The sequence below is a fragment of the Lagenorhynchus albirostris genome, chromosome 15 (genome assembly GCF_949774975.1).
Source record: "Lagenorhynchus albirostris chromosome 15, mLagAlb1.1, whole genome shotgun sequence".
In the NCBI taxonomy this organism is placed as follows: Eukaryota; Metazoa; Chordata; class Mammalia; order Artiodactyla; family Delphinidae; genus Lagenorhynchus; species Lagenorhynchus albirostris.
The window spans coordinates 59,360,333-59,378,353 of NC_083109.1; the positions used below are offsets into that span (position 1 = coordinate 59,360,333).

General features: G+C 46.5%; 1 protein-coding gene across 2 annotated transcripts in view; it reads left to right on the forward strand.

The window, feature by feature from the left end:
- SNX29 (sorting nexin 29) overlaps positions 1-18,021 on the forward strand; it is a 554,801-nt gene that overhangs the window by 56,105 nt on the left and 480,675 nt on the right. For both annotated transcript variants that reach the window (XM_060123064.1, XM_060123065.1), the window contains 4 exons: positions 6,395-6,575; positions 9,654-9,724; positions 10,904-11,152; positions 13,288-13,663. In XM_060123064.1, coding sequence (XP_059979047.1) covers positions 6,395-6,575; positions 9,654-9,724; positions 10,904-11,152; positions 13,288-13,663 — 877 coding nt within the window. The remainder of the gene's footprint in view (positions 1-6,394; positions 6,576-9,653; positions 9,725-10,903; positions 11,153-13,287; positions 13,664-18,021) is intronic.

An 18,021-nucleotide genomic window follows, 5' to 3' on the forward strand; every position in this document is an offset into this window, starting at 1 on the left:
CATGAGCCATGGCCGCTGAGCCTGCGCGTCCGGAGCCTGTGCTCCGCAACGGGAGAGGCCACAACAGTGAGAGGCCCGCGTACCGCAAAAACAAACAAACAAACAAACAAACAAAAAATGCTGGTCGCGACCTAATAAACTGATATCCATCACAGTAACAGGTTGTGACTTGCAGGGAAAAAAAAAAAAAAAGTTAAACATAGAATTACCCAACGATCCAGCAATTCCACTCCTAGATGCATACCTAAAAAAATTGAAAGCAGGGACTCAGATACTTGCACACAAATATTCATAGCAGCATTATTCACAAGAGCCAGAAGGTAGAAACAACTCAAATGTCTATCAGCAGATGAATGGATAACAAAGTGTGGTATATACTATATATAATGGAATATTTTTCAGCCATAAAGAGAAATGAAGTACTGCTACCTACTATAACATGGATGAACCTTAAAAACATGCTAAGTGAAATTAGCCAGTCACAAAAGGTCACGTGTTGTGTGATTCCACTTATACGTAGAATCTAGAATAGTCAAATTTGTAGAGACAGAAAGTATGTGGAACAGAGGTTACCAGGGGGTGTGGGAGGGGAGGATGGGGGGGATTAGTGTTTAATGGGTATGAAGTTTCTGTTTGGGATGATGAAAAATTTCTGGAAATGGATAGTGGTGATAGTTGCACGACCTTGTGAATGTACTTCATGTCGCTGAATTAGACACTGAAAAATGGTTAAAGTGGTAAATTTTATTATGTATGTTTTACTGCAATTGAAGAAAGCGAAAAAAAAAAAGTCCCAAGTTTACATACTTCGTACAAGTCTTAATTATGTGTTCTTCACGGTTAAAGCACAGCCCCTGTGTTCTAGTTCCAGGAGGCGTCTTGTAGCTGGTTGGGCGATGGCCACGTGACAGAGCCACAGCCCCTCATTGGAAACTCTGCTTTGCCCCTGCGTTTGTGTCTTGTAGTCGGGCTCCTGCAGATTGGGGTGTGACTGGGATTTGGGGGCACCTCTGCTCACCCAGGTCTCAGGCTGGAATATGGAAGCACTTGGTTTTGCCTTTGGTTCCTGGAATGGTTGATACGATGTATGGCTGACTCTGTTAGCTTCCTGCCTAGAATCCCTTCCCCTTTTCTTCTTTGGCTTAACAGAACCCTGATTTTGCTTCCGGCTGTGGGATGTCCTTCTCTAGGTCATGGCTCATGAGTGATTTAGCCAGTCTTGACATGTTCTCCACTCCCTTGTGCTTTTCTGGGGTAGCTTATCCTTGCCTGAAAAGAGGGAGTGATAGAGCTGGCTTTATCTTCTTTCTTTTTTTTTAAAATTATTTATTTATTTTTGACTGCACTGCAGCATGCGGGATCTTAGTTCCCCGACCAGGGATCGAACCTGTGCCCCCTGCAGTGGAAGTGCAGAGTCCTAACCGCTGGACAACCATGGAATTCCCAAGAACTGACTTGTATCTTAACCTCTTTTTTCTCCTCCAATTGTGAATGTGAGACCCAGAGTGTAGACAGTCCTCAGAGACAGCGAGGGTAGAGGGTAGAGATTCTGCCCATGACAGAGCCTTTGAACCAGCTGTCTACCTCCAGACTAAGTAATTAAGAAAAGTAAGCCTTTCTTTGTTTACAAGGAGCCTAGCTCCTTGTAGTTGGGTTTTCTGTTTATTGCTGAGCGGTGCTTTTGTATGTGTGTTTATTTTTGAGGGATGCCATCACCCCTTGAATGTGTGCATGCACTGCTCAGGGCCTGCCATGTTCTCGGCCCCCAAAATGATTGTCAGATGGTTGAAGAACCTGCCCTAGCTCCCTGCATTAGGCTTCTTCTGGTTGCAGGTGACAGCCAAAGGGCACTTACTGACTGAAGTACCCAAGAAAACTAGGGGTTGAGCTGGGTCCAGTGGAGTAGCATCCCCTACATCTGTCCCTTGGTCTCTCCCAGTTCCGCTTCTCTGTGGGTTGGCATCTTTCCCAGGTGGGCCACTCTACCTGACAGGGGAAATGGACCCAGGAAGCGCCAGATTTACATGAGTTATAGTTCCTACTTCTAGAACGGCAGTTGGCAAACTTCCTTAAGGGATCAGATAGTAAGTATTTTAGGCTTTGTGAGCCATAAGTTTCTGTAGCAACGTCCCAGCTCTGCCTTTGTAGCAGGAAAGCAGCCACAGGTGACTTGTAAACAAATGGACGTGACTGTGTTCCAGTAAAACTTTATTTACAGGACTTCCCTGGTGGCACAGTGGTTAAGAATCTGCCTGGCAATGCAGGGGACACGGGTTCTAGCCCCGGGAAGATCCCACGTGCCACGGAGCAACTAAGCCCGTGTGCCACAACGACTGAGCCTGTGCTCTAGAGCCCGCGAGCCACAACTGCTGAGCCTGCGTGCCACACAGCTGAAGCCCGCGTGCCTAGAGCCCGTGCTCCACAACAAGAGAAGCCACCGCCATGAGAAGCCCCCACTCGCCCCAACTAGAGAAAGGCCGTGCAGCAACAAAGACCCAACACAGCCAAATATAAATTTAAAAAAACACACAAACTTTATTTGCAAAAAGAGGGGTGGGGTTGCTGAATTTGGCCCTTGGGCCTTTGTTTGCTGACTTCAGTTCTGGAGGGAGACAAGGCTTCTCTTCTAGCATTTCAGGCAGAAGTTGTGGGGAGGGCCCTGTGGTCCAGGGTGAGGCCAGTGAAGCACTCACTTCAGCCACAGAATTTAAGGGAACACCAAAAGCTCAGCGATCAAGATAAATAATATTTTCATGCAATATTTAAAAAAAATCAAAGTTAATACAGAAAATAATCCATCCCGCAAAGGTCACGCAAAAGTCCCACAAAATATCAAACAGGACCAGGATGAGGGGCTGCTGAGTGAGGCAAGTTGAGGCGCCCGCCCTGCTGTGGCCAGGGGGTTGACCAGCTTGGGTTACCTGCCCACCCCTGTGGGAGGGAGAGTTTGGTAGTGCTAAAAGCAACTTCACAGGGAACCAAATGGAACACGGTTCCCCTAGGAAAGAGGGGTGCAGCTGCCAGAAGAAAGGGAAAGGGATGCCGTTTGCCTGCCTTGGTTCTAAGCACTTCATATCATGCTTTGTTGTCTCATTTTTTTTTCCCTCTTAGCAAACCTCAAAGGCAGGTAGTTCTCCCCATTTTACAGATGAGGAAAATGAAGGACAAACTACGTTGCCGAAGGTCACGCAATGCCTGAAGTAGAATTCGCGCCAGGGATTTTGCCCTCAAAGTATGCATTCTTGAATTCTTGGCATCGATTAAAGTTGAGGCCTGTTAGAAGCTTTGCCAAAGGCCCCGTGCTTTCATCATCCTCTGTCAGCAGGTGCCCCTAGGTAGCTCTCCTCAGTGCCCCTTTCTTGGCTCTTGTTCTTGTCGGCAGATGGCTTTAAGGAGTTGGGGGAACCAGAAGCCCTCACCCACTTTTGGAATCAGCCTCCTGTTTAAAGCAACAAGAGATAAGTGTATATTCCCAAATTAAATTATGGACACTGCAAGTGTTAAGGGCAGGTGAGCTGTGCTTTAAATAGACCACAGTAATTCTGGCAGTGGAAGCGGAGCCCCGCTGGGATAATAATGATTGTCAGCACATCACCCAGGCAGGCTTTAGAAGGATTCTGTATCGGTAAGCAGTTTGCGAAATTGAAAGGTGAAAACACACTTTGAGGTATGTCATGTGTACTCAGGTCAGAGGGAGGTGACTGCAGTTTTAAGGAAAGACAATGCAGGTGAGAGTCACTTGATTGGAATCGTTACGGATGTACTGGTGGTTGTCTGGTGGGTTACAAAACAAGTTTTTGGCTGGTCAGCCGGCCGGCCCAGAGTGGTACTCTTACCAAATACTGAGAGAGGCTTCCAGTAGAAAGAAGGCTGTTTGCACTTGTGTGGTTTGGGCTGATCTAATGGGTTTCGGAAGGGGATTAGTTTGGCTTTTAGGGATTGGGACAGAAGGTATTCTGAGTAAACTGCCCTGCTGGTGGTTTTACCAGTCGTTCCTGAGATGTTTATTCTAAATGATTTCAGAGGTTGACTTGATACACAGATGCATACACACACTCATAAGTACATACACATTTAGATGCTGTTAACAGAAAAAGGAAAAGAGGAAACAGCATGAATGCTCTTGGATAAAAAGATAATTATTTAGCAAACAGTGATTGGTCATCATGGGCTGGACGTCATGCTCAGTGTTCTACCCCCGTTTTCTCCAGAAGGAACCAGTCCTGCCATCATCTTGACTTTATCCCAGTGAAACTGACTTTGGTCATCATGGGCTGGACGTCATGCTCCGTGTTCTACCCCCCTTTTCTCCAGTTACCCCAGTAACCCTAGGTGATTCTGCACTTTGGGGCTTACTTTAAGGGAGAGGAGTCTGAAGCTTAGCATGGTTGAGGGGACCTGCCCAGGGTCCTTCCGCTGAAGACCTCCTCACCTGTTGTCCTGCCTGCTAGACTGGAAGCTTGTTAGGAACGAGTCCTTCTTGTCTACCTGGCGGCCCATAGCCTCGCCCAGCTTGTGGCTACTGGGAAGAATACAGTCTGTGCTACTTGAGCCGAACTGCAAGCTTAGAGTGAGCTTATTAACTTGCTGTCCTGTTTATGGAGATGTGTGTATTCACATCCTTCTGGAAGGAAGGTTCAAAGCTCTTGTCACCTTCTCAGAGGGGTCTGAGCCTATTTAGCTCCTGGATTAGAATCCCCATCTGGCAGCAGAGACTCGGCAGTTTCCCCCTCGGGATATCGAGCAGTTGTGAACATGATCCTTTTCAAGGAGGCAGAGCGCCCCTCACTTTGCAAGGCAGTGTGATGAAGTGGTTTTCAGGGAGACAGCTCTGAGGCCCCTTTCTGCTGTACCACTTATAACCGTGTGTCACTGGGCCAGTTACTTCACTTGTCTGGGCCTCAGCCTTGTCTTTGACATGGAGATGGCCTTGGTGGTTGTGAGGACTGAGGTCGGATGGAAAGTGTTGGGTGCAATGGCTGGCACGTAGTTAATGCTCAATAAGTAGTAGCCGCCATCGCTGTTGTTGCCGTTATTATTGGCAGCATTGAAAAGTGTTGATGACTGTCCTTAAGTAAAGAAGGTTGGTTACAAAATTAGGTATAAACTAGAATTACACCTGTGAAAAACATCTGTGCGCATGTAGACAAGAAAAGCAGGATGTGAGGCGACATGATGACTATTTTATGGATAAAAACAAACTTCTTAGCTTTCCTTAAAGCCTTAAATCTGCTCAGACCTATGGAAATCTCCCCTAAGGAACTAGAAACAAGGACAGTGAGTTATGTACAGGGATGTCTAAAGCATTATACAGGGAAAATTGGCATTATATTATGTTCCCAACAGTCCTGAAATAAATTGTGTTTAACTGGGGAGCTATCAAAAATCACGTTCTCAGAGATCTTTACATGTTACAGGAAAATGTTCATGATCTAGACAAGAAAAGAAACAAGTCAGGATACAAAGCTACGTGTGTGTGTATTTATATATACACACATACATACATATACATATACATATACAACACACAATGTGATGGCGTATTAATTTCTTATGGCTGCTCTAACAAATTACCACAAAGTTTGTGGCTTAAAACAGCACAAACTAATTCTCTTATAGAGGGTAGAAGTCCAAAGTCAGTTTCACTGGGCTAAAGTCAAGGTGATGGCAGGGCTGGTTCCTTCTGGAGGCTCCAGGGCAGGGTCCGTTCCTTGCCTCTTCCGGCTTCTGGTGGCTTCTGGCATTCCTTGGCTGTGGCCACATCACTCCAGGCTGTGCTTCCCTGGTCATGGCACTGCCTTCTCTTCTGCATCAGCTTTCCTTCCCCCTTACTCTTTTAAAGACACTTGTGATTATGGCAGGCCCCCAGAGACTACCCAGGATAATCTCCCCGTTTCAAGATCCTTACAGGGGTCATTCTGCTGTAAGGACACACCTGCACACCTGTAATGACATGACCTGTCACATCTGCAAAGTCTCTTTTGCCATAAAAGGTAACATGCACAGGTTCCAGGGACTAGGGTATGGCTATCTTTGGGGGTCATAATTCAGCTCTCACAGATGTCAATTTTGTATAAAAAAGCAAAGTGCAGGCAAAAAGACTGACTTGAAAATGTTAATGTTGGTCGTCACCTCTGGATGGCGGATGGGGGGTTCATTTTTATTTTCAATATGCTCTCGGGTATCTTCCTTTTTGGTGCTAAGAAGTAACTCTTTTACAACCCTCAAAACTGCCCATGGACATATATACAATTCTTTTTTTTTTTTCTTAATGTTCTTCTCCATTGTGGTAAATCAACTATACTTCAATAAAAAAAACAAAACCAAAGGGTGCCCAAGGGTGTTCCTCTTCAAACGATGCACGTCCCACAGCGCGGTCCCACTGTCTCCACAGAGCCCGTGTTCTGGTTCTATGTGAAGGAGGTCCTCAGCAAGCATGAGCTGCAGCGCTTCTACGCCTTGCGCCACATCGCCTCGGACGTGGGCCGCGGCCGCGCCTGGCTACGCTGCGCCCTCAACGAACACTCCCTGGAGCGCTACCTACACATGCTCCTGGCCGACCACAGCAGGCTCAGGTACCCCAGAGGGGCTCGGGGAGGGGGTGCGCCGAGGGGTGACCATCGTAGTATCTGCCCGCCTGCATCTGGGGCAGCTGGGTTCCCCTATTCCAGCCCCAGCTTGTCCAGCTGTGCTGTGGGGACAGTCGACCAGAGACTAAATGAGGATGCCTGTAAAGGGCTCCCTCCGCATGACAGCTGCATGCAGCAAGCACTCAATAGATGCTTGTTATTATTAAGGCCTGGGGTGTGGAGAGAGCTGTTGTCTTAGGACACAGCCTGTGCCCCACTTGCTGGAATTTTAATCTGGGTTTCTTTTGGATTCAGAATTTCTTTCTCTTTAGATGTTGGGTGTTCAGTGCCCAGTTTCATGGTGTGTCTCACCTTGCGTGCTGCGTACTGTACAGCTCCTTTTGGTTTTTTTGAGGTTAATCAACCCTAAACTGATGGAAAGAAATAAGGAAGTTTTAAGTTGTGGAGACAAGTCATTTGTTATTATAAAACAACATCTCGTTTTATTTTGTTTTCTTTTTTTCTTGATCATAAAGTTCACTCTGTCAGTTCGTATAGGCCAGGTTATGCTATCATAACAAGCATCGTATAAAACTCATTAGCTTGAGACAGCCGAGTTCATTTCTTCCCCCTGCTGCATGTCTGTCATGGGTGGGAGGTCTCATCTCAGGGACCCAGGCTGACAGAGGCTCCGTCTCTACATATGCTTTCTTGATTGCCAAGGCAGGACAAGGGGCTGTGGCTGAGCAAAGCTCTGGGGCTCTTAAAGCCTCTGCCCGCTGTGATGCTCACTCCCGCTCATATTTCACTGGCTGGCAAGTTACACGGCCACAGGCAAGCTCAGCAGGGTGGGTGAGGTATGGTTATCCCACAGCCATGGGGAGACGGCACTGAATGTGCATCAGCGATAGTACAGTCAGCCATATTCCCTTCAGAAACATTTGATGATGCTGTAGAACCCTCTGGGACAAAACTTAAATCACTCATAAATTGCACAGACATAACTCTGCTAACATGTTGGTATTTTTTCTGTCATTTTGCTTGTATGCTGGTGTTTGTGACATTTTTTTTTCTTCTCTCCCTGTCTTCCTCTCCCTGTCCCTTTCTCACTCTCTCTCTCTCGCTGTTATTTTCCCTCTGAGAAGGGTGGACTAGACATGTTGTTTTGTGTCACCTGATGATGCAAAGGGACAGTGGTCAATTCTGCCCTGGACCCTTGAATAACTTCCACATCAGCCCAGATCCTCAACATTGAAGTGTCAGCTAATTCATTAAGCTGGCGTTTCCTCAGTGCCGTGATGCATTTCCGTGATTTCATATCTTGCTGTGCGTTCCCTGGCTCAAGTCTCCTCTTCTGTTTCTCCTGTTGCTTGTGGTCACCTCTCTACCGGTAGTTTGTTAGGTGTTCTGGGATTGTGCACTAAGGCTGTTAAAGATACCCTTGAAGTTCTCCTATTGATGTTGCTTGTGGTACCTTGTCCGGTTGTGTGTTCAGACCCTGTGGATATGAAATGGTAGGGATGGGGGCCAGAACGACTGGCATCAGCTGTACCTGTGTGCTGCTTAGGGTCTGAGTTGGGAGGCTGCGAATGTCTGTGTGTACATCTGAGCATTAACCAGCTTTCATTAAGGAAAACATACTCATGTTTCTTATAATAGTTTGTGTGTGTGTGTGTGTGTGTGTGTGTGTGTGTGTGTGTGTGTGAAGCTCTTTCCAGCAGATCATTTACAAGTGCAGTCTGCCCTCTCTATCCCCAGGTTCTGCATCTGTGGTCTCAGCCATCCGTAGATTGAGTACCGTGTTTAAGATCTGTGGTTGGTGGAATCCGTGGACGCAGAATCTGCAGATTTGGAGAGCCAATTGTACTACACTATTTTATATAAGCATCTGCAAATCTTGGTATCCGAAGCGGGTCCTGGAACCAATCCCCCATGGATACCAAGGGACAGCTGTAGCTCAGAGTTGTGCTCTCATTGTCAAGGTTGAATGTAAGAGTGAGCAGTTGAAGTGAATCAGCTGTTAAGAATCAAAGTTGAACTTACCTGAATCACTAGCCACTCTAACTTGATGTGGGAAAACCAGATTCATTTACATGCATGAAAACTGGCTCCAATTTGCAAAGAATCACGAATTTGGGACTCAGAGGTCTAGTTGCAGTGCCACCTTGAACATGCAGTCTGTGCTTCCGTTGACATTTTTGCCAGGTTGAGTATGTTGAAAATGATGTGTTTCTTTTCTCTTTCTGTTAGTTGTATTCAGTCGCTTCAGCAGTTATGTATCCAGTCTCTTGCTGAACTCCAGGTCACCCGTCACTGACTGTGCTTCAGTGAAATTGGGTTTTGACTCCGTTAGTTTAGGGTTCTCTGACCTGGCGGGGAAGTCTGAGGGGTGAGGGTATTTGCTTGTTATTGCTTAACGGGGGATCAGATAAAGAGCTGGGGAATAAGGCTGGGAGACCTGCTTTGGAGCCCTGGCTGTACCATTTATTGATGAATGACCTTGAACAATGGACTGACCTGTAGGCCTTTCTGTCCCCCTCCTCCCCCACTGCTGTTTAGATCTGTGGGCCTTTTTAGCCTCCCAGCCCTTTCCAGGGGTAACTTGGGCTTTTGGGCTGCAGCCCAAGCTGGTGTTATATACAAATGCCCTGGTTGATGGAGCCATGGAACTATAATTTCTTACTGAAATTGTCTCTTCTTGTATTAACCCAATCAGGGGGGCCTTGTGGGCCGGCTTGGATTTCCTGTCTGTCTCTTAGAGACATAGCTTGAGTGGAAGTCACCCCTCTGTCTGTCCCCTTCTCCTTTTCTGCTTCAGAAATACCACGTGTACATCTCATGCCTATCTCAGTACTTTCAAGCTCAGGGGACTCTGAAGATCTCAGGGGACCAGTGAGGAAGTTGTAGGATATGTGCGCTCAATCCTTTGTTTATAACCAGACGCCTCAGCCCAGCAGAGACCTCGTATATCCACTCTGGGACACCCAGGCGTGGATTTTCCAGGGAACCATGTGTAGGAATTGTTTGGCTGACAGATGCTGAGAACCACTGTTCAGAGTTTTTCCCCTGTTTTCCAATTTGCAGCACTTTTTATGAAGACTGGGCTTTTGTGATGGATGAAGAAAGGTCTAGCATGCTTCCTACCATGGCAGCTGGTAAGCCTGGCCAGGGCCAAGGGCGGGGGCTCCTGTGAAGCTTGGTGAGCAGAAGGGGCTGCCTGGGAGTGAATTTATAACTCCAAGGGATGCTCTGGTTTTCCCTCTCCTCACCGAATTAATAATGAGTCACTTGCCGCTGTCCTTCCTTTAGTGGTGATGAGCAATTGAGTCCATTTATCTAGAATTTGGTGCCCTGGCTGGGAAAGCATGGGGTTGAGGGTGTTTGGCCGTGGCTTTGCAAGTGTAATATAAAGATCCAGGGAACTGGGGGAGGAGACCTGCCTTTGAAGCCTAGCTCTGCCCCTGTCTGGCAGGTGGCCTGGGGCAGATCCTGTGAGCTTTTTTACCTTTACTTTTCTCTTCTGTGACGTGGGAATCCTGATAGCACGGCAGTCACCTGTATAGGGCTGTGAGAGAATGAGATGTGAGAAAGAGTCAAGTACATGATTTGTTACTATGAAAGCCCTGCATTGATGCTAGTTGATGAATTGTTAAATTGTTTAACATTTGACTGTCACTAAAAGGGTAAAGTGGGTAACTTGTTTCTTTCTTCCACATCCTTTGTTGCCTCCTTTTTCTCTCTTCCCTCCAAGTTTGCACTGAGTCCCACCTACTGAGAGTTATGTTAGGCTTGTCCATTGATGAGGAAAAGTCAGGTGACCATGATGTCCTGTGTGGGCCATAGGAGACCAGGGCAAGTTTTTGCCTAAAGTGATAATGGTAATGATACTGGTACACATTTTTTGATTGCTTACTGAGCTGTTTTCGATGGGTGATGGTCTTTAATACTCTGTAAGGGATGCTGCTGTCCCCCTATTATAGATAAGGAAACTGAAGCTCAGAGGTCATGAATGGCTTGACCCAAGGTCTCAGAGCATGTAAGTGGCAGTGCTGGGATTCAACCCAGGCAGTCCGACCTCAGAACTTACTCCTTAACCTCCCCACGGTTGACTTCTTATTTGCATTTGTCTTCCTGACGGATAGGGAGAGAATTTGGAAAGACTCAACTCCAGTGATAGCGGGTATCTCCTGACCCCAGTTTTGTGGGTGGTTTTTATTGCCATTTGAGACGAGTGTGTACCCTCTTGTGTACTATAACGTCTGCAGCTTGTTTATTGTGTTGGAGTGTGACTGTTGAACAGCAGACACACCAGGCTTTTCCCTTTCTGGGGGCAGGTCTGAACTCCATACTCTTCGCGATTAACATCGACAACAAGGATTTAAACGGGCAGAGTAAGTTTGCTCCCACCGTCTCGGACCTCTTGAAGGAATCCACGCAGAATGTGACCTCCCTGCTGAAGGAATCCACGCAAGGAGTGAGCAGCCTTTTCAGGGAGATCACGGCATCCTCGGCTGTCTCCATCCTCATCAGGCCTGAGCAGGAGACCGATCACCTGCCCGTCGTGTCCAAGCACATCAGTGCCGGTGAGCGAGAACGAGGGGAGGACAGAGGGTCGGGTGAGGATGACAGATTGTGTCATCTGAAAGCGCCAAGGGGAGTGAAATCTGATGCACTCATATTTTCAGTTCATGTTTGTGTTTATCTTTTTAATTTTTTTTTGGCTGCACTGTGTGGCATGCAGGGTCTTAGTTCCCTAGCCAGGGATTGAACCTGTGCCCCCTGCAGTGAAAGCACGGAGTCCTAACCACTGGACTGCCAGGGAAGTCCCCATGTGTTTATCTTTCTTACCCTTATTCACTTGGAAAGGGATCTGAGAGCCTTCCTGAAATGTGAAGATGATAGGGTAACCAATCCAGCAGCTCAGTCAGAGCAAACTGAAAGGGTCACATGAAGCCAGGGGAAGTTGATCTTCATTCCTTTATCCATTCATTTCTTTAATTATCCTTCTGATAAGTGGGGTGAAAGCCCAGCTCAGGGTGCTGTGGAGAATGTATACTGTTGCGGGGATGACATTTAAGTGGAGGCCGGGGGAAGGAGGGAGTTGGTTAGCTTTGACTCTAGGCTGTGAGGAGGCAAAGAAAGTTGATTCAGTTCTGATCAATTTTGTGAGAAGTTTACAATACCCCTTGAACTTTCTGGGACATCCAGAATATTGCAACAGCAAAACTGGAAATTTTGGGTATAAGAGCTTAATCCTGGTATTCTCAAATCCCTTAAACAAAGCAGTAATCATGGTCATCCCTTTGGAATTATTAATGATGGTGAAGACTCAGAATCCCATGGAGTCTTTGGTACACACTGGCTTTATCTGTCTTGCCCTCTCTTTCTCGAGCAGAGACCCCACGCAAATGACATAGAAACAGGACTGTTGATAACTTTGTGTACCAGAGATGCTGGAATTTGCATACCCAAAGGAGTATCTTGGGACTTCCCTGGCAGTCCAGTAGTTAAGACTCCGTGCTTCCACTGCAGAGGGTGCGGGTTTGATCCCTGGTCAGGGAACTAGGATCCAGCATGCCATGCAGCATGGACAAAACAAATAAACAAGCAAACAAAAACTGGCCAAAGGAGTATCTTTTCTGTCCATTTTGGGAACCTGCTTCTGACACTGTCTCAGAGTTGGGACACACTGGTGAAGCGTCACCATGTCACACCTTGGTTTAGATGGATTTGACTTTATGGAATCGGCTCCAAAGTGCCTCATACCCAAGGTGGATGATTAAGATGGGTGAACAAACCGGCTCGTCTAAGTGCTGGTCACCAAGGCAGTCTTGACTTCTGTTTTAGTTAGCCTTTGCTGTGTAACAAACGCTCCAAAATGTAGTGGCTTAAAACAAACAACCACAACTTATTTTTTTTTTTATGATTCTGTGGGTTGGCAGGATGGTTCTTCTGGTGGTTTCACCTGGGCTCCCTCATGGGGGTTCATTCAGCTGGTGACTGAGCTGGAAGATTCAAGATGGCCCCACTCATGCACCTGAAGTTGGTGCTGACTCTTGGCTGGGGCATCTCAGTTTTCCCCCACATGGTCTCCCATCCTCCAGTAAGCTAGACCGGCTTCATCCATGGTCATTTCAGGGCAGCATTCCATGAGGGTAATGCCTAGGCTCTAGAACTCACACACTGTTATTTCTGCCACATTCTGTTCTTAAAAGCAGAGCACTAAGCCTGGATTCCAGAGGGTGGAGAAATAGATAGCACCCTTGATGGGGGACAGCAAAGCCCCACTGTAAAGGGGCATCGTGCTGGGCTGGGAGGAATTGTGGCTGTTAAACTGTCGACTACAATCCCTAAACTGATTTTCTTGGTCTCATCTCCCAGCCATGAGAGTATCTTCCAAAGATACTTCCATTTGCTACAATACAATTCATTTCAATAATGATTCACCCTTTAATCAAAGTGCTTGGAAGGATTGCTTAGAAGGAATGAATGTAATATATGCTCTAGGGCATATATGTTCACATCAGAGGTAGAGGCTCACATCCATTTTGCTTGGTCTCCCGTAGACAAATTTTTTTTCCAAGGGTTAAAAGAAATCTGAGTTTATCTCAGATCTAGTTTTTAGTAGAACAGTAGAGATTTTCCACAGTCTAGAGGCAGGATGGCTCCATCATCGCTTTATCTTGCCTGCTTTTTCTTATCTCATATCTTTTGCCAGATGCCAAGTGTAAAAGGGAGAGGAAGAAGAAAAAGAAGGTGACTAACATCATCTCGTTTGATGACGAGGAAGACGAGCAGAGCTCCGGGGATGTTTTTAAGAAGATCCCTGGGGCGGGGGAAAGCTCGGAGGAGAACTCCGACCGCTCCTCGGTCAATATCATGACGGCCTTTGAAAGCCCCTTTGGGCCAAATTCCAACGGAAGTCAGAGCAGCAACTCATGGAAAATCGATTCTCTGTCTTTGAACGGGGAGTTTGGGTACCAGAAGCTCGATGTGAAAAGCATCGATGATGAAGACGTGGACGAGAATGAGGACGACGTGTACGGGAGCACACCTGGAAAGAAGTGCCCGGGCCGCTCGGAGTCGCCGGAGAAGTAAGTTCTGCGTGAGCTTCTGAGGAAGGGTGGCTGGCTCTTTCTATAGTATTGGGTGAAATTAGACTGCAAGTTTTCTGTTTGTTTGGCGCAACATTCGTTTTTCAGATCTTGATTTCAGAAGAAGGAGCATGAGTTTGCTTCACTCCTGAGAACTAAGGAGAAGGGAGCATATATACTATTTGAAGGTACCTACTGCAAAGTTGGTGTCAAGATGTAGGCCTTGAAATTCTTGCTTTATGTCTGTGTCTTTCATTTTTGTTGCTTGGATTTTGCTTGCATCCCTTACTTCCCACTAGCCCAGGAAGCTCAGGAGAGAGGCAGGGTATTCTAGAGAATAGTCTCCAGCTGGTAATTTCTGTGTTTATTTGCAGGGGCGTGAACGGCAGTAACTGGCCTGCACTCGCTGCCTTAACACTGGAGCTGTGGTGCATTTGTACCTGCAGGAGGGGCTTGGTGCAAGTGAAGGCGTAAAACAGAAAAGCATAGTTAGGAGCTTGGATCTTAGAATCAAGACAACCTGGGTTCTCATTTACTAGCTGCGTGGCTTAGGTTAGACTAGGTTGGACGAGTTTCTTCACCGCCCAGAGCTTCAGGCCTCACGTGAGACCTAGAGAAAAACAGCATCTGCTTTGTAGAGTTGTTGTCCAGTTAATGGGACCCTGCGTGTTGGGCCTTGGGCACGGGTGCTGGCACTTTAAGAAAGAATGCAGGCAGCTGTGGCCGCTGTTATACTGTAACTCGTAATAATTCCTGTGCTTGGTCTTACTCTTAATGCCGAATAAACTAGGAACCTCTTCACCTGAGCTCTGTAGTGTGCAGTGCAACCCTAGTCACGGCTGGCTTCAAAACCAGCCCGTGAAAGTGTAAAATGAAGACCCCGAGACCCCCTGGTGCAGTGGAGGGGCACAGTGTGCCTCTAGCCCGAAGCTTTGCGTGTCCATGTGTTGAACTGGAGTTTTTTTTCTTTCTCATGAGACTTTCCCTGTTTTTGTCTTTGATTTTTACTCTCATCCTCACTCACATGCATATCCATGTTAGTATCATTACCTTGTCGATCATCTGGGACAGGCCCGATGAGGCAAACTGCAGATTCACGGTATCCTAATACTTAGAGCTGCCCCGGGGGGTTTGTGGGTGCCAACCCCACCTGATGGATGAAAGGCGAGTTTCTTTAGTCAAGATTTGTCAAACCAGTGGGAAGAACTGGAATTAAGGTTAGGCTGTGTTCCAAAGCTTATAGTACTGTCAGGTATTTTCCATGTTTCTACACAGCCATGAATCTCGATTGGTTGATATTCTGTCAGATCAATGTCATGATTTGCTAACGGTTCCCCTGTTGTTGAGTATTTAGGTTGTTGGCATTGTTTTTGTTTTTTGTTATCAGCCATTCTGAAATGAACATTTTCGTGCACAAGGCTTTTTTCTCCTACTAAAGTATGTTAGGGTAGCTTCCCTCCAGCATTGTTCTTGCGTACTGTGTACGAATGATTTTGTACCTGCATCCAGTCTTGTGACCTGCTATATTAGGGTTCTCCAGAAAAACAGAACCAATAGTGTGTGTGTGTGTGTGTGTGTGTGTGTGTGTGTGTTTCTCGTATGTATGTATGTATGCATTTATCTAGAGAGATTTATCTTAAGGAATTGGCTCATGTGATTGTGGAACTTGACAAGTCCAAAATCTGCAAGGTAGGCTGGCAGGCTGGAGACCCAGGGAAGAACTGCAATTTGAGTCTGAAGACAGTGTGCTGGCAGAATTTCTTCTTCCTTGGGGGAACCTCAGTCTTTTTCTGTGAAGGCCTTCAACTGATTGGATGAGGCCCACCCAAATTATGGAGGGTGATCTGCGTTATTTGAAGTCTCCTGTCTTAAATTTTAATCTCATCAAGACAAATACCTGCACAGAAACATCAAGAAGAATGTTTGATCAAATGTCTGGGTACCACGGCCTAGCCAAGTTGACACATAAAGTTAACCATCACACTTGCCTACAGTTCTTCCTCTGGGCCTTTTAGGAAATGCCATTTGCATTCTCTGTCTCTGTAGGTGAGTGCACCTCTGAGTTGATTCACTCCACGAATCAGTTTTTTGGCCTCAAACACAGTCATTTCTCTTCCTACTGGACTGGTGACATTGAAGGGAGGCTGGAGCTGGGAGGCCAGCTTGCGAGCCAGGATAGCTGCCAGCATTGTGATGTGTGAAACACAAAACAGTGCAGGGTGACCTTTACAGGGCCTGGGCCCTTTGAGGCCATTGGGCCCCCTATGGATTATGGACAGCCACTCCCTGGCATAACGAGGGGATCTTGAGTCAGCATTCTGCAGAACCTCTTGGGGAAAGAGAGAGAAATGATGAGATGGCCTACTGAGTAATACCTTCGTTTTGCTTCTAAGCTAATATTCACGTGAAAGGTCTAGGATCCTGGAGGGGCCAGAACTTTAAAAGTTTAATAGCACAGCCAGGTTTGTGGGAGGAAAGGGGCCAGGCTGGGAGAAGCACATGGTGGGTTGCAGTGGCCTTTGGCAAAGTCGAATGCTCTGATGGCCTTTTAGATGCTCTGTTGGCCAAAGGTTTACACCTCTACTTGCTGGCAGTTAAACCCCTTCTTTGATGACTGAGGAAAAATGTCCGAGGACTGAGGAAAAATCTTGTCCCTCCTACCTCAGTATTTTATTTTTTTTAACATTGCTTTACAATGGTGTGTTAGTTTCTGCTTTGTAACTAAGTGAATCAGCCATACATATACATATATCTCCATATCTCCTCCCTCTTGCGTCTCCCTCCCACCCTCCCTATCCCACCCCTCTAGGTGGTCACAAAGCACCGAGCTGATCTCCCTGTGCTATGCAGCTGCTTCCCACTAGCCATCTATTTTACATTTGGTAGTGTATATATGTCCATGCCACTCTCTCACTTCGTCCCAGGTTACCCTTCCCCCTCCCCGTGTCCTCAAGTCCATTCTCTACGTCTGTGTCTTTATTCCTGTCCAGCCCCTAGGTTCTTCAGAACCATTATTTTTTGACTCCATATATATGTATTAGCATACAGTATTTATTTTTCCCTTTCTGACTTACTTCACTCTGTATGACAGACTCTAGGTCCATCCACCTCACTATAAATAACTCAAGTTCGTTTCTTTTTATGGCTGAGTAATATTCCATTGTATATATCTGCCACATCTTCTTTATCCATTCATCTGTTGATGGACACTTAGGTTGCTTCCGTGTCCTGGCTGTTGTAAATAGAGCTGCAGTGAACATTGTGGTACATGACTCTTGTTGAATTATGGTTTTCTCAGGGTATATGCCCAGTAGTGGGATTGCTGGTCGTATGGTAGTTCTGTTTTTAGTTTTTTAACTACCTCAGTAGTTATAAGTGTTGGCCTTGCTTTTGTTTTTTTCTTAAAGTATTTATTTATTTATTTATTGGCCGCACCAGGTGGCATGCGGGTTCTTAGTTCCCCAACCAGGGATCGAACACGCGCCCCCTGCAGTGGAAGCACAGAGTCTTAACCATTGGACCGCCAGGGAAGTCCCTGTTTTTTCTTAAAAGAGGATATAATATCTTTATTATAGAAAGGGGTTTTCCTGTCACTTTATGTGTGCTCCATGACACCAACAGGAAAGTGGGGTGAAAATATAGTTCAACAAGAATTACAAACATGAAAAACTTTGCACTTCACCAGCAATTAAGCAAACACAAAGTGAAACCAAACACTCTGTTTTGCCCATCATCTTCGTCAAGATTTAAAAAGAGAACTGGGTGGGCTTCCCTGGTGGTGCAGTGGTTGAGAGTCCGCCTGCCGATGCAGGGGACACGGGTTCGTGCCCCAGTGCGGGAAGATCCCACATGCCGCAGAACGGCTAGGCCCGTGACCCATGGCCGCTGAGCCTGCGTGTCCGGAGCCTGTGCTCCGCAACGGGAGAAAAAAAAAAAAAGAACTGGGTGAAAGGCAGCCTTGGGTGAGCGCCCTGCCTGGAAGGCTTGCTCTCAATGTGTCCTCAATGGTTGGAATCTTCCAGACACATAGCAGGCGTTAACTGTGGAATAATGATGAGGTATGGCTGGTGCTAGGGTCATCCTGATAGAGCGCTGGTCATGTCCACAGCCCTTGGGGAAAACAGTTTGACACGATGTCAGGAGCCTTAAAAATGTTTATCCCCCTTGATTTAGTAAGTCCACTGCTGGGAAGCTACCCTGAGGACCAGCCTCAGGAAAAAGCTTGCTGCGTCTAGATACCAACATGCTAATTTAGAAAAGCTAAGCAATGAACCTGACGAAAATGTGCAACCACAGAGGAACAGTTAACCGTGGAATATTTTGTAGTCTAAATCTTAATGTTCCGGATCTTAAACATC